Raw genomic sequence first — 24,077 nt, forward strand, 5'->3', positions numbered from 1 at the left:
CGCCCCAACCCTGCTGTGTTTGTGGGTTTCCTCCAGATTCTAAAGTTTCCTTCCACAGATGTGCAAAAGAGGTGAATTGACCAGACTAAATTGTCTTGTAGTGACCTGGATGTATAAGCTAGGTAGGTTAGCCATGGTAAATTTAAGGTTCATAGGGGTAGAAGGGGTGTGTCTGGGTGGGATGCTGTTCAGAGCGTCTGTGTGGCCTCAATTGGTTGAATGGCCTGCTTCCACACATTAGGGATTCTATCATTAGAACATCCCAGAAGAACCCCAAAAAGCAAATTGTTCTGAAGTTTGGTTCTTCTGGTGAGGTCCTTTTTTTTTTATTGTTAGAGATTTGGGACCTGATCAAGGAACCTGACATTCAGAGAGGGTCTGTTACAACTTCCCCCACTCCTTCCAACACTTGACCCTGACATGCCCAATCCCACAAACCCATTTCACCCTTGCTCACCTTTTGGCCATGGGTCCCTTCATTGATTCTGGGCCTGTGGTGGGTGCACTGAGACAGTTGTTACTATTTCTGCAGACACTGCCCATAAAGGAGACAATCTCCAAGGCACTTCCTGCAGGAGAAGGCCCAATAGTAGCAACTTAACACCTTCCCCAATGGATAAAGCATAAGATTCTCTGGCTTGATAACTGATAGGCAATGATGGCCCTGCCTGGATGTTTGTCCATTGTTTGGCACATTTCATATTGAGATTCAGAATTTCATTGACTCCAGTTGAATGTTGAAGATTTCGCAATAAAGAGTTTTCAAACTTTTCAATTTGAAATTGGAAAGCAGCAATGGGTATTGGACATCCCACACTAAGTTACCTTTATCCAGATTTTTAAAAAAAAATTAAACCCACCTCTGCCAATCATTCCACTGTCAAAGCTAGATGTTCAATAGTTTTTTTTATTAATATTCACCACCTTCCTAGAATACAGTGAATGCTACAAATCTGAAATAATAAAATTCAAATTGCTGAAAATACATTCCAGTTATGACAATATTTGTGGAAAGATTTAAAAACTCAGCCCAGAAACACAAACTGTAACTTTTTTAAAAATTAGAAAGAGTTAGAGATCTAGCAGGTTTTAAGCAAGGATTGGGTGGGTGAAGAACCAATGGAAGATCTATATGAGAGTAGGAGAGAATGAATGATAAATGAGTTACTCTTCCAGGCCCAAAAGGAATGGAAGTGGGGTAAGGAATGAGACAAAATATGTGTTACCGAATGTAAGGGGAAAAAAAGAGACAAATAGATTTTAGTGATTTTGGTCTGAGAATGTTCAGCACCAAAGACTGTAAAGTATCTGACTGAACGATGAGGTGCTATTAACAAAGTTTGCATTGAGCCACACTGGAGCTATGCAATGGGCCATCTTGTCATCTAGTTGGGTGTGGTCAAGATGCCTGATTGGATCCAGGAACAGGTGATGGTCAAATGTTTTTAAGGGATAATTGGTTGAGCATTTGACTGGGTGTAAATATTTTTGGCCAACCTGTTCAGATGTGTTATTATACTGTCTCTGGGGAAGATAGAGAACCTGTACTTCCTGGTTCAGTGGACGGGACACTACCATTGTACGATAAGAACCCTTTGGTTGAGAGAAGACCGTGAACTCATCCCTGTGCACATGGGCGATCCATCTCTCTCCCTCCAGGCCTCAGAGTAAAGATGAAGGAGGTAAAACTATATTGTGTCTCTGAGCATTTTGCGTTGACGGGGGGTGGAGGGAGTGGAGAACGGGACAATCACTGCAGGTCAGGCAGCATCTGCAGAACAAGAGAATCGACATTTTGGGCAGAAGTCCTTCATCAGGAAATGATGAAATATATATTTCTTTCATGCGTAAAACAAGTAATCAGTGTAGTTGAAATCTGTGGAATGAATACAACCTGTTCTGATGTAACACAATAGATCAGTTCCTGTGTTATAAGAAAATCATGCAATAGCAGCACCATTTTACCCAATGGGACTAGAATCTCATTATAGCCAATACAAGTGAGGAAAGTTCACATTCTACAAATAATGGTCTAAATTCTTCAAGTACGTTATAGCCAATTTGTGTTGAAGAACTGCACGTCATAGCAGAACTGACCGTCAAAGTAAAATTCTGACCAGAAAAGTCCAATCTTGAATTTTGCCTAAGCAGCATTTAACCTCTGGTTTTTATTTGGCCGAGTACAGAAATGTCAGGTATGAGATCTAGGTTGAGAATTAAATTGTCAGGCTACCAGAAACCGGGGGTCATATGTTTGGACTGATTTGGAAATTTCTACAAAGCAAACACTAATGTGTTTTGTCTCCCCAGTGTAGAGCGAACTATTTAATGAACAGTGAAAGTAGTAGACTAGATTGAAAATGACATCAATCTCTTGAAAGACTTTGTTTGTTTGTGGCCCTGAACAGTGATGAAGCAGACTGGGCAAAAGGACAGCTATTGTGTCCCAGTTTGGATGGAGAGAGCCTGTGGAGAGGGGATCAAGTATGAGGAGTGGACCATGTATCATGGAATGCCTTCAGAATGCTGAAAGAGAGGGGGAAGCTGTGATTTGTCATAACCTCCACAATCTGGGTGACTGAAATGGTGATGAATGATCATTTGAATATGGAGACTAGTGGGGTGGAAGGTGAGGAAAAGGGAAACCCCAGCATGGTTTTGTGTGGGAGGGGAAGAGGTGAGAGCAGAAGTACTGGTAATGGGCGGACACAGTTGAGTGCCCTGTTAACTTTTGGGGATAGGGTGGGGAAAATGCTCAGTCGAGCATTAACTTTTTATGTAGATTGTGTCAGCTGTGTTGGAACAGAACAGCCTGTTGTTTCTTCTACTAAATGAAGTGAAGGGGTGCCTGCTTTTTCACAGACAGCATTTCTACAAAGTCTTTAAAATGAGATTCAAATATTTTAATGCAATTTAATTCAAGAAACGTTGCCTTCAGCATCCGCAAAGAAAGTATAGGCTTGAGACTTCCCTTACACTGTTATTTATTCTAATGTTACCGTAATTTATGTACTGGCTAAATCTTAATTGTAGCCTTTAATTTTCTATACTCCAGCTTCAAAATCATCTCTACCAGATGTTCAGATGTGCTGTGATTTATAAATGCTTCTCTACGTCCAATGTTAGTTAGCAGCAATGTTTGAGAACCCATTTCTGTCTGGTTAAATTAACGTGGTCATTATTCCAAATGGTGACTTAAATCTTGTGTTTCATTAAATCAGGTTGCAAGTTTGCCAGTTTGTAGGCTAAAAGGCTCACTTTAAAGTTACTAAGTCAAATAGTCACATCAGTTGCATTTTGGGAAAGCAAATCTGAGCAGGACTTATACACTTAATGGTAAGGTCCTAGGGAGTGTTGCTGAACACATCATGGCAATCGGTCAGGCTGTGATATGTACCGGGCCTCATTCACCTTGGAGTGAGGTTCATAGTTCCTTGAAAGTGAAGTGGCAGGTAAATAGGATAGTGAAGAAAGCATTTGGTATGCTTTCCTTTATTGGTCAGAGTATTGAGTACAGGAGTTGGGAGATCATGTTGCGGCTGTACAGGACATTGGTTACGCCACTGTTGGAATATTGCATGCAATTCTGGTCTCCTTCCTATCGGAAAGATGTTGTGAAACTTGAAAGGGTTCAGAAAAGATTTACAACGATGTTGCCAGGGTTGGAGGATTTGAGCTACAAGGAGAGGCTGAACAGGCTGGGGCTGTTTTCCCTGAAGTGTCGGAGGCTGAGGGGGTGACCTTATAGAGGTTTACAAAATATGAGGGGCATGGATAGGATAAATAGACAAAGTCTTTTCCCGGGGGTGGGGGAGTCTTGAACTAGAGGGGATAGGTTTAGGGTGAGAGGGGAAAGATATAAAAGGGGCTACTCTTCCACACACAGGGTGGTACGTGTATGGAATGAGCTGCCAGAGGATGTGGTGGAGGCTGGTACAATTGCAACATTTAAGAGGCATTTGGATGGGTATATGAATAGGAAGGGTTTGGAGGGATATGGGCCGGGTGCTGGCAGGTGGGACTAGATTGGGTTGGGATATCTGGTCGGCATGGACAGTTTGGACCGAAGGGTCTGTTTCCATGCTGTACATCTCTATGACTCTATATGTTGTACAATTTACAATGCAGTGTAACATGTTTTAAATGTGAGAACATATTCAGGTGTTACAGTCTCTTGTACAACCATCTGTATCAGAGGAATAGAGGTTACAGAATGCAGGATTAAACTCTTTTTTGAATCTTCTGAATTCTCAATCTGATAATGGGACCCCTCAAATGCAGCACAAATCTGAGGGGTTGTTACCATTTGCAATCATGCATCATCAGTTGTAGTAAAAATGAGGCAGCAGTTTCCCTGCACATGTGACCCAAGTGAAGATGATGAAAAAGAAGGTAATGTTCTCCCAAAAAGAAATGAGATTTATCACATACAAATCTGATTTTCATTCCAAATTGGCTTTTTGAGCCTGATTTAAAATTTTTACATGTCCAAAGTGATTGCAGGTATGATTTTAATTTCTGTTAGTTTTGGTATGGAAATATTTTGGTAAGAGAGAGGGAGAAGATGAAAAGTTTGTGTTAGTTATATGTTAGCAGAAATAAATGTTCATATCAGAGAATCTCTCCAGTGAGGGTTGAAGTCATTTGTGAACAAAGAATCAGTTCAGTCAGAATTGGCTGATGCTGAACTTGAAACACCCACTGAAAGTCAATATTCCGCAAGCCCGTTTTAAGGCGTGTTCCACAATCTTGTGAAACATGAGTGAACATCTGCATGTTTTGAAACTTTTAACATTCGGAGGTTCTTTTTTTTTTGATTGCAATTGTCATGTAAGGGGATAAGTGTGACTGATGTGTGAATGAGGCCCGGTAAATATCACAGCCTGACCGATTTGCCATGATGTGAGCTTTTGCATTGGTCATGTCCCTAATTCTGAGCCAGGAGGCCTGGGTTCAAGTCCCACCTTGTCCAGAGTTGTATAATAAAAACAGATCAATTAGAAAATATCTATAATACAAGAAGTGATGCACATGTCAGATGGTCTTTGTGTTGCCTTGTATCAAGATGAAGCTGCAGTCAAATTTAGTTTTCTTTTGCTCAACAGGCACTATTGCTCTTGTGATGCAATATCAACAATGTCATCGCAATTGTACAGAAAATGGGAGAATCCCTAATAGCATTAACATACATAGGGAAATAGGTATACAGGTCCACCGTTCCCTGAGCGTGGAAAGACAAGTGGATAAAGTGGCTAAGAAAGCATATGGCAAAGTCGGGGGGCATAGAAATGGTTTGCCAGAATGTTGCCTGGTTTGAAGGGTATTAGCTATGCAGAGAGATTGGACAAACTTGGTTTGTTTTCTCTTGAATGTCGAAGGATGAGGGACGACTTGATAGAAGTTCTCAAAATTGAGAGGCTTTTATAGAATGGATCATCTGAGTCTTTTTCCAACTTTAGAAATGTCAGTTACTAGCGGATACCCCTTTTCACCTTAAATTTGTAAGTTTGAAGGTGATAAGAGGCAAGTTTTTATGGAATGTGCTGCCAGATGAGGCGTGGAACCAGATGTAATAGCAACATTTAAAAGGTATCTTGACAGAAATGTAAATAGGCAACAAATCAAGGGACGGGCACTGCCTAGAGTCAGAAGGGTTTTGGTTTAGAAAGGCATTGTGTGGTTCAGTCATGGTGGGTAGTAACCTGTTTACAAATTGCACCCAGTAATGGGTCCAATTTGAGAAAATTAATTCCCTCTTCTGTTCGCACTCAAACTAGTTTGCCAAATGGAGAATCAGCAGAGGCTGTATAGTATGTAATCAGGTGCTATTTTGTGGAAGAGTTCCTTTTTTTATGCGAGAGTTAACTTGTTGCAATTTGAGTTAGCTGAAGAGTAGAGTTTATCGCAAGAAAAATGCACTTTTTAAACCAACATCCATTCACCTCATAAGTAACTAATTTTAAATTACTGAGATCTTTTTAATATATGTGCGAACATATTTCCTTGCTATATTCTCATACAGTAGCCAGTTTCTTGATAAATTAAAACCATCAACATACTTTTAAAATATGTCTATTTGTGTCCAAAGGAACTAAGTTAATTTTTAAAGTCTCCTTCCAGGATGTTGGATTTAAAATTCTCAACCAGTTATGTTGGGTTGGGTTAATTTTAAAATGAAAATGCCAACTTGGTGAATCGGAAACTTCAGCTTTTACTGAATTAAGACAGTTCTTAAATTTCTTTACTGGTTGGAAACAACATGGTCCCTCTTGCCCATTGATCCTGCATTTCTTTAAATGCATATTTTTCATCTCTTTCTTCAAGAGTTACCAGAAAACTGGACAGATACAAGAGAGTCGCTGCAGGAAGGAATGATATTTAATCTCAAGTATTTGGGTATGACGCTAGTGGAACAACCAAAGGGGGAAGAAATGTCGTCTTCTGCTGTTCGAAGGATTGTTGCTATGGTAATATTCATTTTTGTCTACATTTTTTAAATGGCTGATTTCAGATGCAATTAGAATACTGAAAGCAATGGTCACAGCTTTGTCAGATTTTGGTTGCTCAGTCACATCTCAGTGAATTGATGTTGGCTGAACACACCCTCCTTGAGGCACTAACACAGGACACATCCAATATTGAAGTTGTTCATAGACGCAGCTGCTGTTTATGTTGGCAATGGAAACTGAATTACTGGCTCAAACAACAAAATGATTCCGCTCCTGTCAACTTCTGTGAACTTAGTGGCCTTAAAGCACATAGTCACACCACATTAGTGTCACTTTACTAAATGGAGGTGTTAGTGTAGTATGATAAGTCGGCATTGTCTACCTCCATGAAAAGTGTGAAGGTAAAATATTCTAATGAATTTATTAAAAATGACATAATTTGCTTTTAAAATAGAAGCTGAATTATGTCTGATTGCCCTGCTCACATGGTGTAGTATACCCTACCAGATTGTTTTGCCTAGCGACCACATTTGACCTTCACTCCACTCCTCCACATGTGCAGTAATAGAGAAGATCAAAAGCTGAGTTGATTTTTAAAAAAAAATTTTAAAACCACTTACATTTTGTGGAAATCATCTGCTACCAGTGGTTTTGATTTCTGTTTCTCGGTCTTGTAACTCCTCTGCTGGGAGTATTTCCAGTCTGTTACCAGTCGCTGCGGAATATCCAACTATATTTGTCATAGATTGCTTTTTATGATGATTAATTCAAAGCTTGGGTTTTATTATTATTTATGGTTATTGAAATTAAAATTTATCATGGGCATCAAACTTATATACCAATAACTGGTGGCAATCAATGTACTAGGATTTCCTTAGATTTAGTGGATAAAGAAACATTGACGGTTTTAATAAAGTCCAGTAGGTGGGAAATGCCATTTTACCAACTGAATTGAAATGTTACCACCTGTTCCCTTGGTTGGCTGTCCTCTGAGAGAATTAATTTCTTGGATATCTGTAAGTTTTTGGGAATGTAACTCAATTTTATTATTTTTCTTTCTGTGCAGGCCAAAGCAAGTGGTAAGAAATTTCAGAAAGTCTCACTGACTGTGTCACCGAGAGGAATCATACTGCACGATGGTACAAATAATGAACTGATAGAGAATGTCTCCATTTACAGGTATAGAGCACTTCCACTCTGACTTGATGATATGTTTAGGCACAAATGTTGATTGTACACTGGTACAGGATAGGAAGATTGATGTTCAACCCTCCAGTACCATAAGAATGCTGCTAAAACTGTGTTACTATGAACGACTGAAAAGAGCATAACCAATCAACGTTGTGTGTATTGACCCTCCTTCACAACCAGTGCCACTTAAAGGTGTTCTGTAAAAAAAGCATAGCATAGCTTTAGGTTGTAGCTTCAGTCATTAATCTTGACACAACATAACAGCTAATATTCTTGATGTTCAGAAAAGGAAAACTATGATGGTATGAAGAAATGAAGGATTAAATACCAAATGCTCCACCACAAATCTTTAACTTTCTGGGAGTATAAAAGGAAACATTTAGTCTTTAAAAAAAAAGTAAGGGTCAACTTTCACACGAGTAATATGTGATGGGTTGAAATCTATCCTCTCATTCACCACTGCAGAATTGCAACATTAGGGAAAGTATCCACAAATGCTGTCCCTAAAAGTTCCTATTCACAACTTACTTTTTCTATCGTTGCGTCATCAGCAAATAAAGCAATAATACTTTCTGCACTTCCATCCATCACATTTATATAAATTGTAGAAACTTGAGGGCCCAGAGCTGATCCCTATGGCACATAACAGGTTCATCTTGCTAACCAGAAACTGTCAATGGCTCACTGTTTTATATAACCCACTGTGGTTGACAGGACACTCAGACATGTGAGACCTATTTTCCGCAATCCTGCCCTTTATTCCTCCTCATCCTCGTCGTCCTCAGAACAAAGATAGCACCAACTCCCCCATCCTCATGTTCTAACCTTCTAGTTTCTACATTCAAATAATCATCTTTTTGTCTTTATTTTTGCCCCGTCCAAGAGGACACTTTCACCAAATACATCTTTCCCTCACCTCCACTGTCAGCATTCCGCAGGGACTCTTCCCTCTGTGGCACCATGGTGCATTGCATCATTCCTCAATGAGTCCTCACACCTGACTCCCCCTTGACACCTTTCCATAACATTTGACCATTCATCTCCTAATTGTCTAAGGCCCCAAGAGCACTATCAAGATGAAACAGCATTTTAAATTAGATTAGATTCCCTACAGTGTGGAAACAGGCCCTTCGGCCCAGTCAGTCCATGCTGACCCTCCGAAGAGTAACCCACCCAGACCCATTTCCCTCTGACTAATGCACCTAACACTATGGGCAATTTAGCATGGCCAATTCACCTAACCTGCACATCTTCGGACTGTGGGAGGAAACCGGAGCAGACACTGGGAGAATGACAGACGGTCACCTGAGCCTGGAATAGAACCTGAGACTTACTTGTACTTTATTCAATGTGATCTATTGTATTTGCTGCTCACAATGTGGTCTCCTTTACATTGGAAAGACCAATAGAGGCTGTGTGACTACGTTGAGGAACACTTCCACTCTGTCTGTCTGTAGAAATTACCCTGACATTCAAGTTGCTTGCCATTCCAATAAGCCTCCCTGCTGTTTCTGTCCAGGACCTGCCATAATGTTCCAATGAAGTACAAGAAACACTACCTCATTTTTCACTTTGGCACGTTACAGTCTCCAGGTCTCAATTTTGAATTCTGAGCCTGACTTCATGATGTTTGTCTTCTGTTTTCATTTTTCTTACATTTATTCTTCTGCCACACATGGCTCGTCTTGTTTTGTTTTTGCTCTCAGCTAAGAGGACCCATTTTCTCCCTGCTGCACCTCAATTTACTCCTGTTTTCCTCCTCCAGTTTTCCTTCAGCCCTTTAGTAACACCTTTGCATTGGGCTTGCACATTTATGCCACTGTCATATTATAAAAACCATGATTCTCTAACCCCTTTCCAGTTCTGAAGAAGTGTCATATTCAACTTGAAACATTTGACTCTGTTTATCTCTTCACAGACGCTGCCAGGCCTGCTGAGTTTCTCCAGGAATTTGTGTGTTTTTGTTTCAGATTGTCAGCATCCACTGCTGAAATTTGTTTTTACCTGCTGTTTCTTGTTTTCTGGCCCATTTTCAATCCATGTCATTATGTTACTTTGTACACCAGCAGCTTTAATTTTCTCCAATAACCTTGATGTGGCAAACTTGTCAAAGGCTTTCTGGATTGCCCGTGTCAAAAGCATGTTACTTTCTCAAAGAACTATAATAAGTTGCTTAAAGCCACACTGACTCTGTCTAGTTGCCATAAAATTTTCTAAGTGCTCTGCTTCAATTCCACAGTTTTCATGGTGGGTTTTGAACCCATGGCCCAGACCCATTACTTGATTGGGTTTCTTGCTGTCTAGTCCAGCCACATTAAGTCTATTAGGGGCAAGTAGGTGATAAATGCCTCGGTGGCTCAGTGGTTTGTGCTACGGGATCTGGGTTCGATTCCGGCCTTGGCGACTGTCTGTGTGGAGTTTGCACATTCTCCTAGTGTCTGCATGGGTTTCCTCCCACAATCCAAAGATGTGCAAGTCAGGTGAATTGGCATGCTAAATTGCCCATCGTGTTAGGTGCATTAGTCAGGGGTAAATACAGGGTAGGGGGATGTGTCTGGGTGTGTTGCTCTTTGGACGGTCGGTGTGGACTTGTTGAGCTGAATGGCCTGTTTCCATACTGTTGGGAATCTAATCACAAAAAGTGTTTGGACTTTTGGCTAAACAGTGGGAGATCAAGTTATACACTGAACCAACCATTCCTCAAACATTTTAGGAATGTAAACGAAAGTAAGCAAATACAAAAAAGGGAACTTCTAATGATCTTGCAACCTGTTTGTGTTTTGTACTAACCTAGTAAGGGTTTCCTGGTGTATGCTGCAAGCTCTGGAACTTCAGCGTTACTGAGTTTTTATCGGACTCTGATGTACTGCCTGATTTGCTTTCCTCTATATTTTATGGATGGTATGAAGGTGGAGAAAACGGAGTTTCGATCAAAATAATGCAGGAGAGCTGTTAAACCTGAATGTTGCTGAGTCTGGCCTATGGAAACAACCTGTCTCCATTTTATCCTTGCTTACTATTATTGAAGAAGTTTGGGTTAATGTATCAAAGGCTCAATTTGACGTCTTATTTTCTTAATGCCACTTCCACTTTCAAATTGTGGCTGCAGGGTTATCGTTTTCATTGCAAACGTGACTTGTTGCTTTGTGGAAAACTTGTTGTAAAACCTCTTGAGTTATCTGGAGAACAGCTTCTGCACGCTGGCAACTTAACAGAATGGCTCTTCATGTACTGGGGTGAAACCTGCACACACATTTTGATAAAATAAAAGTATATTTTGAGTGTTGGTTGAAAACTACACATTTTTGTCAAAGCTTTTCATCATTCACCCATCAGGGCATTAACATGAATTACAAATGTAAAGGGGACCATCATGATCATCTATGAAGATTGGTTGGTGAGTGGACTTTTGGTAGAAATCAACTTGGTAAAAACAATGACTGCAGATGCTAGAAACCAGATTCTGGATCAGTGGTGCTGGAAGAGCACCTGATGAAGGGCTTTTGCCTGAAACATCGATTTCGCTGCTCGTTGGATGCTGCCTGAACTGCTGTGCTCTTCCAGCACCACTGATCCACAATTTTGGTAGAAATGCTGCCCTGGAGACTGCACAAAATGTAACTTTTATGTTTAACAGTACTCCAGTCACATGTTACCAACCAGCTATCGGAATATAACTAATTTTTTAAGGAGAGATCGATTTGTCAATCTATCATTAGATCCCCTCATACAGACTATAAGCCCAGGTGCCATTTCAATACCCAACCTCTGAAAGCAATGATATTTGTATCAATCACCTTTACATCATCATCATCAGAAAGTTCTGGTTAATGCAGATTAATGTACAGAACAAACATGAATACAGTGGCAAAGGTAGACCCATTCAGTTAGAGCCTTGGCAATGAACAAGAAAGGTTTAGAGGGATAGGGACCAAATGCAGGCTAGTGGGACTAGTTTAGGTTGGGAAACTTGGTCAGCATGGACAAGTTGGACTGTTCCATCATGCTTCTGACATCATGGCTCTAACTTCTGTAAAAGGCTGTAACACTGAGTTAAAACATTGAATAAAGTTCATGTGCCACACATGCACTTTTTTTAAAATTAAAAACTACACCCTACTATGCCAAGGAGTGACAGGATGTGGGTTTATATCCGCAATGCTCTCCTCAAACCGCATGTTATTTCAAAATCTTAGCTCTACTGTCGTTAGCCATGTTTTTACACTGGTATTCTGCTTCTGAGAGACTGGTGTCAATGAGCGTTCCCTCTCCTTTTTGCTTTTCAATATTCTTTTGTAATAATGTTGGAATTCAATTCATCCATTTTTAGAAAGAACTAGCATCTTTGGGTTTTCTCCCTACACTCCCCTTTTTTTGTTGGTTTATAGAGTCACACAGCACAGAAACAGACCTTTCAGTCCAACTCGACCATGTTGCCAGGGTTGGAGGATTTGAGCTATAGGGAGGGGTTGAACAGGCTGGGGCTGTTTTTCCTGGAGCATCAGAGGCTGAGGGGTGACTTTGTAGAGGCTTATAAAATCATGAGGGGCATGGATAGGATAAATAGACAAAGTCTTTTCCCTGGAGTGGGGGGGTGGGGGGGTGGTGGTTTCCAGAACGAGAGGGCATAGTTTAGGGTGAGAGGGGAAAGATTTTATAAAAGCAACCTAAGGAGCAACTTTTTCATGCAGAGCTGTGTGTGTGTGTGTGTGTGTGTGTGTGTGTGAGTGATGAGCTGCCAGAGGAAATGGTGGAGACTGGTACAATTATAGTATTTAAAAGGCATCTGGATGGGTTGATGAATAGGAAGGGTTTAGAGAGATACGGGCCAAGTGCTGGCAAATGGGACTAGATTAGGTTAGGATATCTGCTCAGCATGGATAAATTGGACCAAAGGGTCTGTTTCTGTGCTGTACATCTCTATGACTCTATGCTGACCAAATTTCCCAAAGTAAACTAGTCCCACTAGCCTGCATTTGGTGCATATCCCTCTAAATCTCTCCTGTTCATGACCAAGGCTCTGAAATAACAATGTGTCTACCTTTGCCACTGTATTCATGTTTGTTCTGTACATTAATCTGTGTTAACCAGAACTCCCCAATTTATGATGTAAAGGTGGGTGATACAAATATCATTGCTTTTAGAAATTGGATGTTGAAGTGGCACCAGGGTTTTTGTCTGTGTATGAGGGGGGTTTAATGATTGGTTTGTCAATATTTTTGTAATTATGATTTTTTTTTGAGACCAGCATGAGTGAATCCTTGGATTATTAATAGGAATTTATTAATACTGGGAGAATTTTGCACAGGGTAAACATAGAAGAGCTTTAGCTTATTTTCAATTAGAATCAGAATTTTGTTTTGATTTTAGGAGAAAAACCCATAGTTTGGAAAGATTTTGTTTTGTTTTCAGTATGTAGAAGTCCTGTTTTGGAGTTGTAAAAGTGTGGTTTCACTGACAAAAGGAGATAATTTAGAACATCTAGGAAATAGTCTCCATTTAATTATTTTAGTTTTGAACGTTCCAGACCAGAAATGTTTCTGTTAGAACCCTCAAAGGGTTATTCAAAGCTGTCAAAGTCTAAGTTCAGTTCCATTGTGTGATTAACCAAGTAAGAGGCTTGCAAACTCTCAAGATTAGGAATTGAAAAATACAGTTAGGTTGAACCTAAAGATGTAATAGAGAAGAGGATTCTTCTTCTTCTTCTTCTCTCTCTCCCCCTCTCTCTCTTGTTTGGGTGTTGTGTTAGAATAGATGATGAGATTATATTTTTGCAGTGTTTTGGGACTTCAAATTGTGCTTTATGTAAACAGCTTGGTTTATTCTATTTTAATGTGTTCATTTGTATATAATTGCAGCATTACATGTTTCAGTGAATGGCCACTTTGTTAAATTCTATTTTGTTTGTTTGTTTTAAAATCAAGCCAAATTTCCGCCTGGGATTTGACTTGTCTAGTATTAACATCAGCTGGAATCGTAACCATAATAGTTCTGAATCTTAATCTTACCATTACAGACTTGGACCTGTCTCTTTATACTACCTAAGCTTTTAACTTTTTAAATATACTTTGTAGACGTACACTTTTCATGTTGTTAATTATCTTAACATTAAGAATTTATCTTTTTAAAGGCTGAAAAGCCCATTTTTTTTTCTATTTTTCCATATTATTGCAGCCTGTTTGGACTTATGTCATGACATTTAATTATATATGATATAATATATAGTGGTCGCTGAAATTTACCTTTCTTCACAGTTCTGCTTTTCACAAATGAAGGAAAATGGAAATAAGCAAACTGTCATTAAATTTGTTATTTCTCCTAAAATAGTTTCTGCATTTGCATTCTTTTTGCTCTTGCATTGGGAAGAAACCGGAATTTTTATTAGACAAGTGATCTTTTCAGAAGGAATTTCTTCCAGTCCTATACCCAGTGTTCTCTGTTAGCACTTTGCCAGTTCAGAATGCAAATGTTTACACTCCTCTAGTTGTTGCTTAGTTTGTCTCACTCTCTCTATTCTGAGTGAGAAGCTGTGAGTTCAAGTTTCACTGAAGTCTTCAGCACAAATCTGTTCTAACACCCCAGTCATGCAGATGAGCTGTACTAGCAGAGGCACTCTATTTCAGCTGAGATGTTAAGTTGAGGATCAATCTGCTCTCTTGGGATGTAATGACACTATTTTGAAGACGAGCAGGCGAGTTCTTGCAAGTACTCTTGACAATATTTTATCTCTGAACTGACATCACTGGATTTACCTGGTCATTATTACCATTGCTATTTATGGTGACTTGGTGTGTACTGAAGAATTGGTTTGAACATTGGCCTGTACCTTCTTTCGGCTCACAACATTGTGCTGAGCATTCATCTTAATCTAAGATCAATCTAACCTATACAGCCCTCAATTTATTGCTGTCCATGTGCTTGTCCAGTAGTTGCTTAAATGTCCCTGTCTCTGACTCTACTATCACCACTGGCATTCCATGCACCCACCACTCCCTGTGTAAAGAACCTACCTCTGATATCTCCCCTATTCCTTGCTCCAATCACCTTAAAATTATGACCCCTCATGACAGCTATTTCTGCCCTGGGGAAAAGCCTCTGGCTATCTACTCTATGCCTCTCCTTACTTTGTACACCTTTATCAAATCACCTCTCTTTCTTCCTTCTCTCCATTGTGAAAAGCCTGAGCTTACTCAACCTCTCTTCATAAGACAAGCCCACCAATCTAGGCAGCATCCTGGTAAATCTCCTCTGCACCCTCCTCTAAAGCATCTATATCCTTCCAATAATGAGGCAACCAGAACTGAACACAATATTCCAAGTGGGGTCTAACCAGGATTTTCTAGAGTTGCAGCAAAACCTTGCAGCTTTTAAATGCAATCCCCCGTTAATCCTTCCTGAAGAAGGGCTTATGCCCGAAACGTCAAATCTCCTGCTCCTTGGATGCTGCCTGACCTGCTGTGCTTTTCCAGCAACACATTTTTCAGCTCTGATCTCCAGCATCTGCAGACCTCACTTTCTCTTCCCTGTTAATCAAAGTCAACCTTCTAAAAAAACCTTTTAACTTTGGTGGCAACTTTGAGGGATCTATGTATATGGACCCCAAGATCCTGCTGTTCCTCCACACTGCTAAGAATCCTGTATTCAGCATTCAGATTTGACCTTCCAAAGTGAATCACTATGCATTATTCCAGGTTGAACTCCATCCGCCACTTCTCAGCCCAACTCTGTTCCCAGGTTTTTCTTTCGCAGTCCATCTTGAATAAAGGCACAACTTTCGCTACCTTCCAATTTTCCAGGGCCTCACTCTTGGTTTCATTAGTGGAGTAGATTTTGTAGAGGTAGCTGGATGTATTAACATTAGATGCAAGCTTCATTTAGTTTTGATTGAAGGTTTAGTTGCTTAATTACTGCAGAGCTGAAGGTCATTTTATTTGTAAACCATTAAGCTAGACTAAATACAATTACAATGGAAGCAGGCCTTTGCCACTGGTCATTATTTCTGATGGGTATTTTTTGTGTTTAAATTTGACGCTTTAATTTTTTATTAAACAATGCCTTTGTTTTTTACCAGGATATCTTATTGTACGGCAGACAAAGTACATGATAAAGTTTTTGCCTACATTGCTCAGAGCCAGCTAAATGAGACTTTGGAATGCCATGCTTTCCTGTGTACAAAGAAAAAATTGGTGAGTTGATTTCTCGTGCACTCTCGCTCTTTCTGTGTTGCTGTCTTCACTGAGGGTGGAATTTTCCTTCTTTAGGTCAAATTGTGAGAGCAAGCATGCACGTAGGTGGCAGCTAGCACACTGCTCCTACGTGCGAGAGAATTCCCTATCAGACATGGTATCACTGCACCCTAAGAACCCATTCATGCTCCATCTTCTGCACTTGTATGCAAGCAAATCAATTGGTGGCTCAATGGTTAGCACTGTTGCCTCACAGTACCAGGGTCCCGGGTTAGATTCCAACCTCGTGTGACTGTCTGTGTGGAGTTTGTACATTCTCCCCATATCTGCGACGGTTTCCTCCAGTCTCCGCTTTCTTCCCACAGTCCAAAGATGTGCAGGTCAGGTGAATTGACCATGCTTCAATTGTCAATTAGGTGCATTAGTCAGAGGGAAAAGGGGTTTGGGTGGGTTACTCTTCGGGGGGTTGGTGTGGACCTGTTGGGCCGAAGGGCCTGTTTTCACACTGTAGGGAATATAATCTAAATCCAGATCTTACTTTCTAACCTTGTACTGCCTGTTGCATTCAAACCTTAACCAACTAGTTCAGATTCCAAAGTGCTAAGATTAATGATGCTGAGAAAAAATTTTGAACTATAAAAATAATGCAAACCTATTTTGTGAAACAGCATGTGAGCAGTGTAAATACCTGTTATGAGATTACGAAATTATCATCAAAGGGACCCTTCAATGATCAGAGCAGATTTTAGAACTCCCTCTGATGGGGCCCACCAAACATCAAGAAATTGTTTAGAAATCATTCATTGATGGAGTGAGAGTGTGTGGTTTATACTGCACTCTTAGTTATGTGCTTTGGATTGAGCCATCCAATTGTTGGCTCAATTTGGATTCCAAATTGGGAAAGTAAGGACCACTGCAAATGGTGAGGTTATGAACATACATTCTCAGCTGAACTTCTGGATGTTTATCTACATTCAAGGCCGTGGTCAAGTTAGTAACAATGAGTAAAATGTTCTGGTTCATGTTGGTCTTTAAGACTTAGCACTGTGTTAGCCTTGATTCTCATGCTGTACTGAGGGAGTCCCACACTGTTTGAGATACTGTCCTTTGGAAGCTGGTTAGAGATCTCATTTGACTTTTGGGTGGATGTAAAAGATCCTGAAGATGAACAGGGCAGTTAGCCCTGCTATCCTAGCTGATATTTATCCATTGGGTAACATCACACTGCTGTTTGCAGTACATGTATTGACTGCTGGGTTTCCTAACCATAGAACAGAGACTGCACTTCAATAAGTAGTTAATTGACACTGTAGTTATTTGAGACATCTGGAAGTTATGAAAAGTGTGGTGTGAATGCAAATCTTTTTTTTCCCAAGGTGTATATACTTGAAATATTTTGCTCCTATTTTTACTAAGCTCACAGCACTTTCACTTTTGTTTTCTATTGTCTTTAGTTCCTTAAAATGTAAACGTGGCACGTTTTTATAAACCAAAACTACTTTGTGGTTTTTGTGTCTCATTGTATTATTAATTGTTAACAGATTTCCCATTTAGCTAAGGCCCAATACACTTTCTTGCTATGATGCCAACTCTGCTACATGTTGGCAGGCCCAAAACAAACAATGTTCAATATAATTAATAAAGTTATTAATGTTATTTGGCTAAAGCCATGATATTAGACCTGCAGAAAAGCTGTACTCCATATCAAGAGCCTGAAAGTATGGAGCGGAGTTCTCCATATATTTAACCCTAACTTGGTTAGAAATGCTATTTAACCCGAAATGCATCTTAATCTTTGTGCTGTCCTCCTAGGCTCAAGCAGTGACATTAACAGTGGCTCAGGCTTTCAAAGTAGCTTTTGAATTCTGGCAGGCTGCCAAAGAAGGTGAGTTTCTGAATTGCTACTTTATTACTGAGACTGGGTTATCACTTATAAACTGAGTATGTTTTCTTTTATGATAAACCTCTGCAGAGTTGCGGCAATTTTTTTTAAGCTGCCTAAACTGAACTTTTGACTTTCAAAGAGGTTCACTTTTGAGTTCACATTTTCATTACGTTGAGCATTATAGAGGAACTCAACTTCTTTCATGGATAAAGCTATGATATATTCAATTCTATGGTGTTACTGCTTTTATGTTATCAGCACCATGTTTGCAATATTAGTGCAGCATCTGTGATAGGTGGTGTTAGCTATGGTTTAAAAAAAACACCGGGTAGGTGGCACGGTGGCTCAGTGGTTGGCACTGCTGCTTCAGAGCCAGGGAGTTGGGTTTGATTCCACCTTGGGGGACTGTCTGAGTGACGTTTGCACATTCTTCCCATGTCTGCACACTCCAAAGATGGATTGGCCATGGGAAATTGCCCTGAGTGTCCAAGGATGTGTAGGCTGGGTGGATTAGTCATTGGAAATGCAGGGACATAGGGCTAGGATGGGATGCTCTTCAGCGAGTCATTGTCCTGATGGGCCAGATGATCTGCTTCCACACTAGAGATTCTGTGAACGTGCATTGGATAGTGGGCTAGTCATCTTTGCTTTCCTTTTTTATGCACACAATTTAAAGGCCACGTACATATGATGTAATGAAGTCTCCCCAGGCAAGTAACAGGCACATCATAAAATAAAGTGTGACAATGAGCCATGTAAGAAGATAAGGATCTGTGGAGCAAATGCTTGGTCAAAGTAGTAGGTATTAGCAACTTCAGAGTTAGAAGTGGAGAGAGATGAATTCTAGAAGCTGGGACCTTGGCAGCTGAAAGTACAGCTGCCAGTGGTGGAACACCTGTAGTTGTGCATGTGCTAATGTTGGCAAAATGTGTATGTTCATAGTTCCAATCCCATTCTGTCACATTGTGATATGCAAAGGCACTGAGCATGCCCAGAGAAGAAGCATGATATTGATATGGAGTTCAGAAGGGGGATTGAGGATACAGGAAGGGGGAAGGAGAGGGACAGAGAACATGGGGGAAGGTGAGGGAGTGAAGATGCAGGAGGAGGGATGTGAGGGAGTGAAGATGCAGGGGCTGGGCACAGTAAGGGAGGGGGAGGTGACATGCATGGGTCTCTTCACCCCTTCAAAACCACATGTCCTATCCTGTGCATTGCCAACCAAGATGAAAGGTGAAACCAGTTAAATGTACAAGCACAAGTTTAAACAGTGCATCGTATAAATGTACTATTGTCAATACAGACATTCTAGTTTTTTTTTGGAGAACTTTCCTGAGGCAATAACTAAAGAAACACACTTCCTAAGTTTTGAGATTACAATGATAAGGAGGGATATAAAGTCCTAGAGATACACAGCACATCCATGAAGACCAGATATCCCAAACCAATCTCGTCCCACCTGCTAGCATCCGGCCCATATCCCTTCAAACACTTCCTTTTCATATACCCATCCTGTTGCAATTGTACTAGCCTCCACCACTTCCGCTGGTAGCTCATTCCATACACGTACCACCCTCTGCATGGAAAAGTTGCCCCTTAGGGCTCTTTTTATATCTTTTCCCCTCTCACCTGAAACCGATGCCCTCGAGTTCTGGATTTTCCCACCACAGGGAAAAGGCTTAGGATAAATAGACGATCTGTGCCCCTCATGATTTTATCGACCTCAGTCAGGTCACTCCTCAGCCTCCGATGTTCCAGGGAAAACAGCCCCAGCCTATTCAGCCGCTACCTATGCCTCAAATCCTCCAACCCCAGCAACATCTTTATAAATCGTTTCTGAACCCTTCCAAGTTTCACCACGTCCTTCCGATAGGAAGGAGACCAGAATTGCATGCAGTATTCCAAAAGTGGTCTAACAAATGTCCTGTACATCCGCAACATGACCTCCCCAACTCCTGTACTCAATACACTGACCACAAGGGAAAGCATACCAAACGCTGCCTTCACTATCCTATTTATGTGTGATCCTACTTTCAAGGAGCTAAGAACCTGCACTCCCAAGGTCTCTTTGTTCAGCAACACTCCCTAGGACCTTACCATTAAGTGTATAAGTCCTGCTAAGATTTGCATTCCCAAAATGCAGCACCTTGCGTTTATCTAAATTAAACTCCATCTGCAACTCCTCAGCCCATTGGCCCATCTGATCATGCTCCTGTTATAATTTGAGGGAACCTGCTTTGCTGTCCACTACACCTCCAATTTTTGTGTCACCTACAAACTTATTAACTAAACCTCTTATGCTCATGTCCAAGTCATTTATATAAATGATGAAAAGTAGTGGACCCAGCACCGATCCTTGTGGCACTCCACTGGTCACATAACACTTCCTTGTATCCAGATACTTTTATGACCCAAAGGCACATAGCCGAATCAAATGAACCTTTCTTTTTCTGTATTCACAACACAGTAAAATTAAAACCTTCAACAATCTCCAAAATTGACCCCAATGGTTCTGAACTGGACTGGTTGAAAAACCAATCCCAGTCTTTGCAAACAATGAAGTCTTAAACACTGGTTTGTAGCTCAAGCAAAAGACTTAGCAATTTACTAACAATACAATAACCTTAGCACAAAATTAAGCAACAAAGTAATCTAATTGGTCAATGCTTGAAACCTTTTAAATAGAATCTTTTTGATCAGGAACCAACCTGCAGTTAACTTTTTGCCCTGACTTCCTGAATAAACAAGTGCTTGTTTGGTCAGTTTTCCTTTTAACACAAGCTGAAACCCACAGCCCAAAAGTCACGTTTAGTTCACAGTTCCTAGTTTCAAACCAGAGTTGATAAGGAATAGAAATAATAAAATCAGTGAGGGGTCTGACAGAAGTCTTAAAATAAAACAAAATTGCTGAACTCTGCTAGTAGTGAGTTCCATGCCAGGCAGGAGATCCCATTGTTCTGATCGATATTCTAAAGTGGAACAGATCACGCATACATGAACCTAACCTACTATGGGACTCTTCCTGCACCTGTTCATCTCTTTAACGGAGGGCTGAAATTGTGAAAGTGTGTTCTGAAATAACTAATTTTTACGCTGTTAAAAACCCTGCCAACTGATTTAATGTGGTTAGGGCTGTGTTGGAATGAGGATCCATAAGACGTTTGTGCATCACGGACCCTTGTGGCTCTGGTGCATGGATGCATGATACAAGAAAACCTAGTGGGTTGACACAAATATTCACAGTAAAGACTTGTGTTTTTTAAAGTTTGATTACTGATCTACCCCTACTGGTCCTGGGCATCCTTTGGCCTCTAGGGTGATGAATCATCTAATTTCTTTGCGAAAATTACCATCTGTTTTATTGCTGTTCATTCTGTCTTATTTTATCAAAATAAAATGAATCAGCAGTAAGTTTGCTTTTGCAACTTTAAATTCTGAAGAGAGCTTTGTAGCATTTTCAGGAAGTCTCTGATCGTCTCTCTCTTAAATAGGAAATATGTTTTTCACATATTAATGCTACTTTATACTTGGAGGGCTGTGTTCTCAGAGTATAATAGTTTATTGCAACTCATTTTATGGATTAAATGCAATGGATCTGAAGTAAATGCAATGGTTAAGGCCAATTCCTTGCTCCAATTAGTTATTCTTAGTGAAGGTACTTTAGGAATCAGCAAGATTTATGTCTCCTTATTTCAAATGTATGCAGTGCTTGGACAATTTTTCTTTTTGTATCATCGTTGCAATGCTGATTTGTTTGAAAGACTTCTGTTTAAACAGCAAATTTTGTATGATTCCTCGTCTTTTGGTTTATATCATTTATGTTAGGAATGAGTAAAGTGATCTCTGCACTCTTAAGTCATTCAGATTGCTGACTTCAGTTAATCCTTTTAACTGTGTTTTAAGATCATTTTAACCTGAAAGTTAACTTGCAAACTGGCAAAATGGGTGTGACATGACTGGTGGGGTTGTTACACCCCTCCCCTCTCATTATTACTTGTCACGTAGTGTGAACTATTTTGCAAAAGGGAAATGCAGCAGCAACTGTTGGTAACCGTGGTTTCAGCTCATCTATTCAGTCACGTGTTGTAATTAACAGGAGGCACAAAAGAGAAAGTGCGCAGTTTGAATGGGAGGAAATTACTTGTCATCGTTTGCTCTGCAGTAGGAAGGGTACAAAGTCTTCCTTCAAAGGCAATATATTTAATATCTCAAACTCCATTTGAATTGCACCCTCAAGACTGTCCCTTTGCACATTAGCTTACTACTAATACCTGTGTGTTTTTATTTTGCATTCTGTCTTGCAAATAGCTAATTTTAATAGAATTATTTCTAATACCAATGCGAGTGACATCCACTCTGCATCATGTATCACAAAACCATTTACGCTCAGGAAGAATAACAAAGGGAAAACTCCTCTCATAGTACATTAAAGTAAATCAAGATTACACAAATACTAAATGAATATGCATGAGCAATTAACTCTTTTTGTTGTGGTTGAGGGAGAATTCCCTACCCTTTCAGTAGCTGTGTTCATCTGACCAGGGAGATGGGACTGCGTTTTAACATTTTTGCTAAAAGACTGAAACACCAAAAATAGAACGTTCCTTCATTAAAGTATTAAGGTATCTGCTAAAAGTTTTAATGCAAGTTTTAAATCTGACTTTTTTTCAATTCAATTTACAATGCTACCAAATAAAGGAATTGCTCATTTCATGTTAGGATCTAAATTTTAAACTTCCTAATTGTGATTTTTCTTTCAATTCCTTTTGGCCTTTCAGAGGATGTATTTAAGTCAGTTACTTTTCAATTTATTACATTTAACCTTGAGGTAAGAGCCAGGATAAGGTTTTGCTTGTTGTTATTACTAAAGTTTGAGGCGTACACTCATTAATTTGCAGTTCCACTCCTCCATTGGTCAGACTAAACTTTAAATCCAATCACAACGATATGACCAATTACATTTTTTTTTAAGACTCATAGAGATGTACAACACGGAAACCGACCCTTTGGTCAACTTGTCCATGCCGACCAAATATCCCAACCCAATCTGATTTTTGGTATTCTAAACATGTCAGCTAGTTTTTTTTTAAGTCAATCAAGAATAATGAGTTTTTGTAGTAAATTCTTTTAAACAAGTACAACTTATTCAAATGTGGTAAAGATTATTCACAAAAAGGTTGAGGTTGTATCATAAATGATATCAAGATAAAGCCGCCATGGTCTTAAGGTCGTAGGGTTGCTCTCTTTATGGCAGAGATGTAATTTGGTGGTGGTTTAACCTGAGAGTCACCATGCCTCAGTTGACAGCAAGCATTGAGAAGGAGAGTCCTTCATGGTAACGTCAGTGGTGTGGGAATTAACCCCATGCTGCTGTCCTCACTCTGTGCTGCAAATTAGCTGTCCAGCCAACTGGGCATTCCCCAAGATTGATATACCTTCTACTCTGAAATCCTTTCATTGTGCGAGGTAGCACAAATCATGCTGGTGGATTTCTTTTACCCTCTTCAGTAAAATCTCATTTAATCACTGTCAACTTTTAAATATTTGATTTAATATTTTGAGTTGATGGAGTTAGCGTGGAATATTTAGGCTCTCCCTCCTCTGACTGGAAGGTTAACCATGTCCTCTATTAGACTGATGGTTTACGTGGGCTAGATTACCTGAGTTCTGAATTCTTCTGTCTTTTTTATTCACGCTCCTGCTCTCTCTTTCTCTTTTATTTCTCAACTGAATTAAAATTTCACTTTTTTGGGGGCCTTAGGAGAATTCTTTTTCTAAGCCTGCCATTTTTATTAATGTTATCGGGCTGTTTGGAGTAAAATATTTAGTGGCGCTTCGACATTAAATATTCAGTAGCTCTTAAATCGATACGTTTTATCAGTGAGTAATGTTTAACACTTGTATTATCTTTTACAGAGAAAGGGAAAAGGGCCACAGTTGGACCCTCAAACAGTGGTCCCACTGGTAAATTGCAATCAGAAACCTCTGCCAATCGTCACCACAAAGCAGGTGAGACAACTCTGCCCTCTTGAGTTGAATTGGAGAAAGAATGTTGGTTTTGTCCATGAATAGTACAGGGCCAAGATTATGAAACCAAAGTCAGCATCAAGTTTTTCTGGCTACTGGTGGGGCTTGGAGATGGGGCATAATTATATTGACTCCAAATTTGTGCTCTACAATCTGCAGTTTAAATTATCTATATTGCATGCCGGCAACAAAGCTTTCCCGTTTTTACTCGTACATATCCTATTTATGTCGGCTTCATTGGATAGCCACGATTTAGTACTTAAAAGACACCCAAAGGATGGAAAATGTTATGTTTTTTTTTAAAAGCTTTGCTGTTTTTAAGTGAAATCTAATAGTATT

General features: G+C 39.9%; 1 protein-coding gene across 1 annotated transcript in view; it reads left to right on the forward strand.

Moving 5' to 3' along the window:
- ldlrap1b (low density lipoprotein receptor adaptor protein 1b) overlaps window positions 1-24,077 on the forward strand; it is a 64,037-nt gene that overhangs the window by 28,982 nt on the left and 10,978 nt on the right. Inside the window, exons 2-6 of the mRNA XM_060847466.1 lie at window positions 6,325-6,467; window positions 7,516-7,628; window positions 15,712-15,826; window positions 17,639-17,711; window positions 23,628-23,720. Of these exons, the coding sequence (XP_060703449.1) occupies window positions 6,325-6,467; window positions 7,516-7,628; window positions 15,712-15,826; window positions 17,639-17,711; window positions 23,628-23,720 (537 nt within the window). The remainder of the gene's footprint in view (window positions 1-6,324; window positions 6,468-7,515; window positions 7,629-15,711; window positions 15,827-17,638; window positions 17,712-23,627; window positions 23,721-24,077) is intronic.

This window comes from Hemiscyllium ocellatum, chromosome 30, assembly GCF_020745735.1.
Source record: "Hemiscyllium ocellatum isolate sHemOce1 chromosome 30, sHemOce1.pat.X.cur, whole genome shotgun sequence".
NCBI lineage: Eukaryota > Metazoa > Chordata > Chondrichthyes > Orectolobiformes > Hemiscylliidae > Hemiscyllium > Hemiscyllium ocellatum.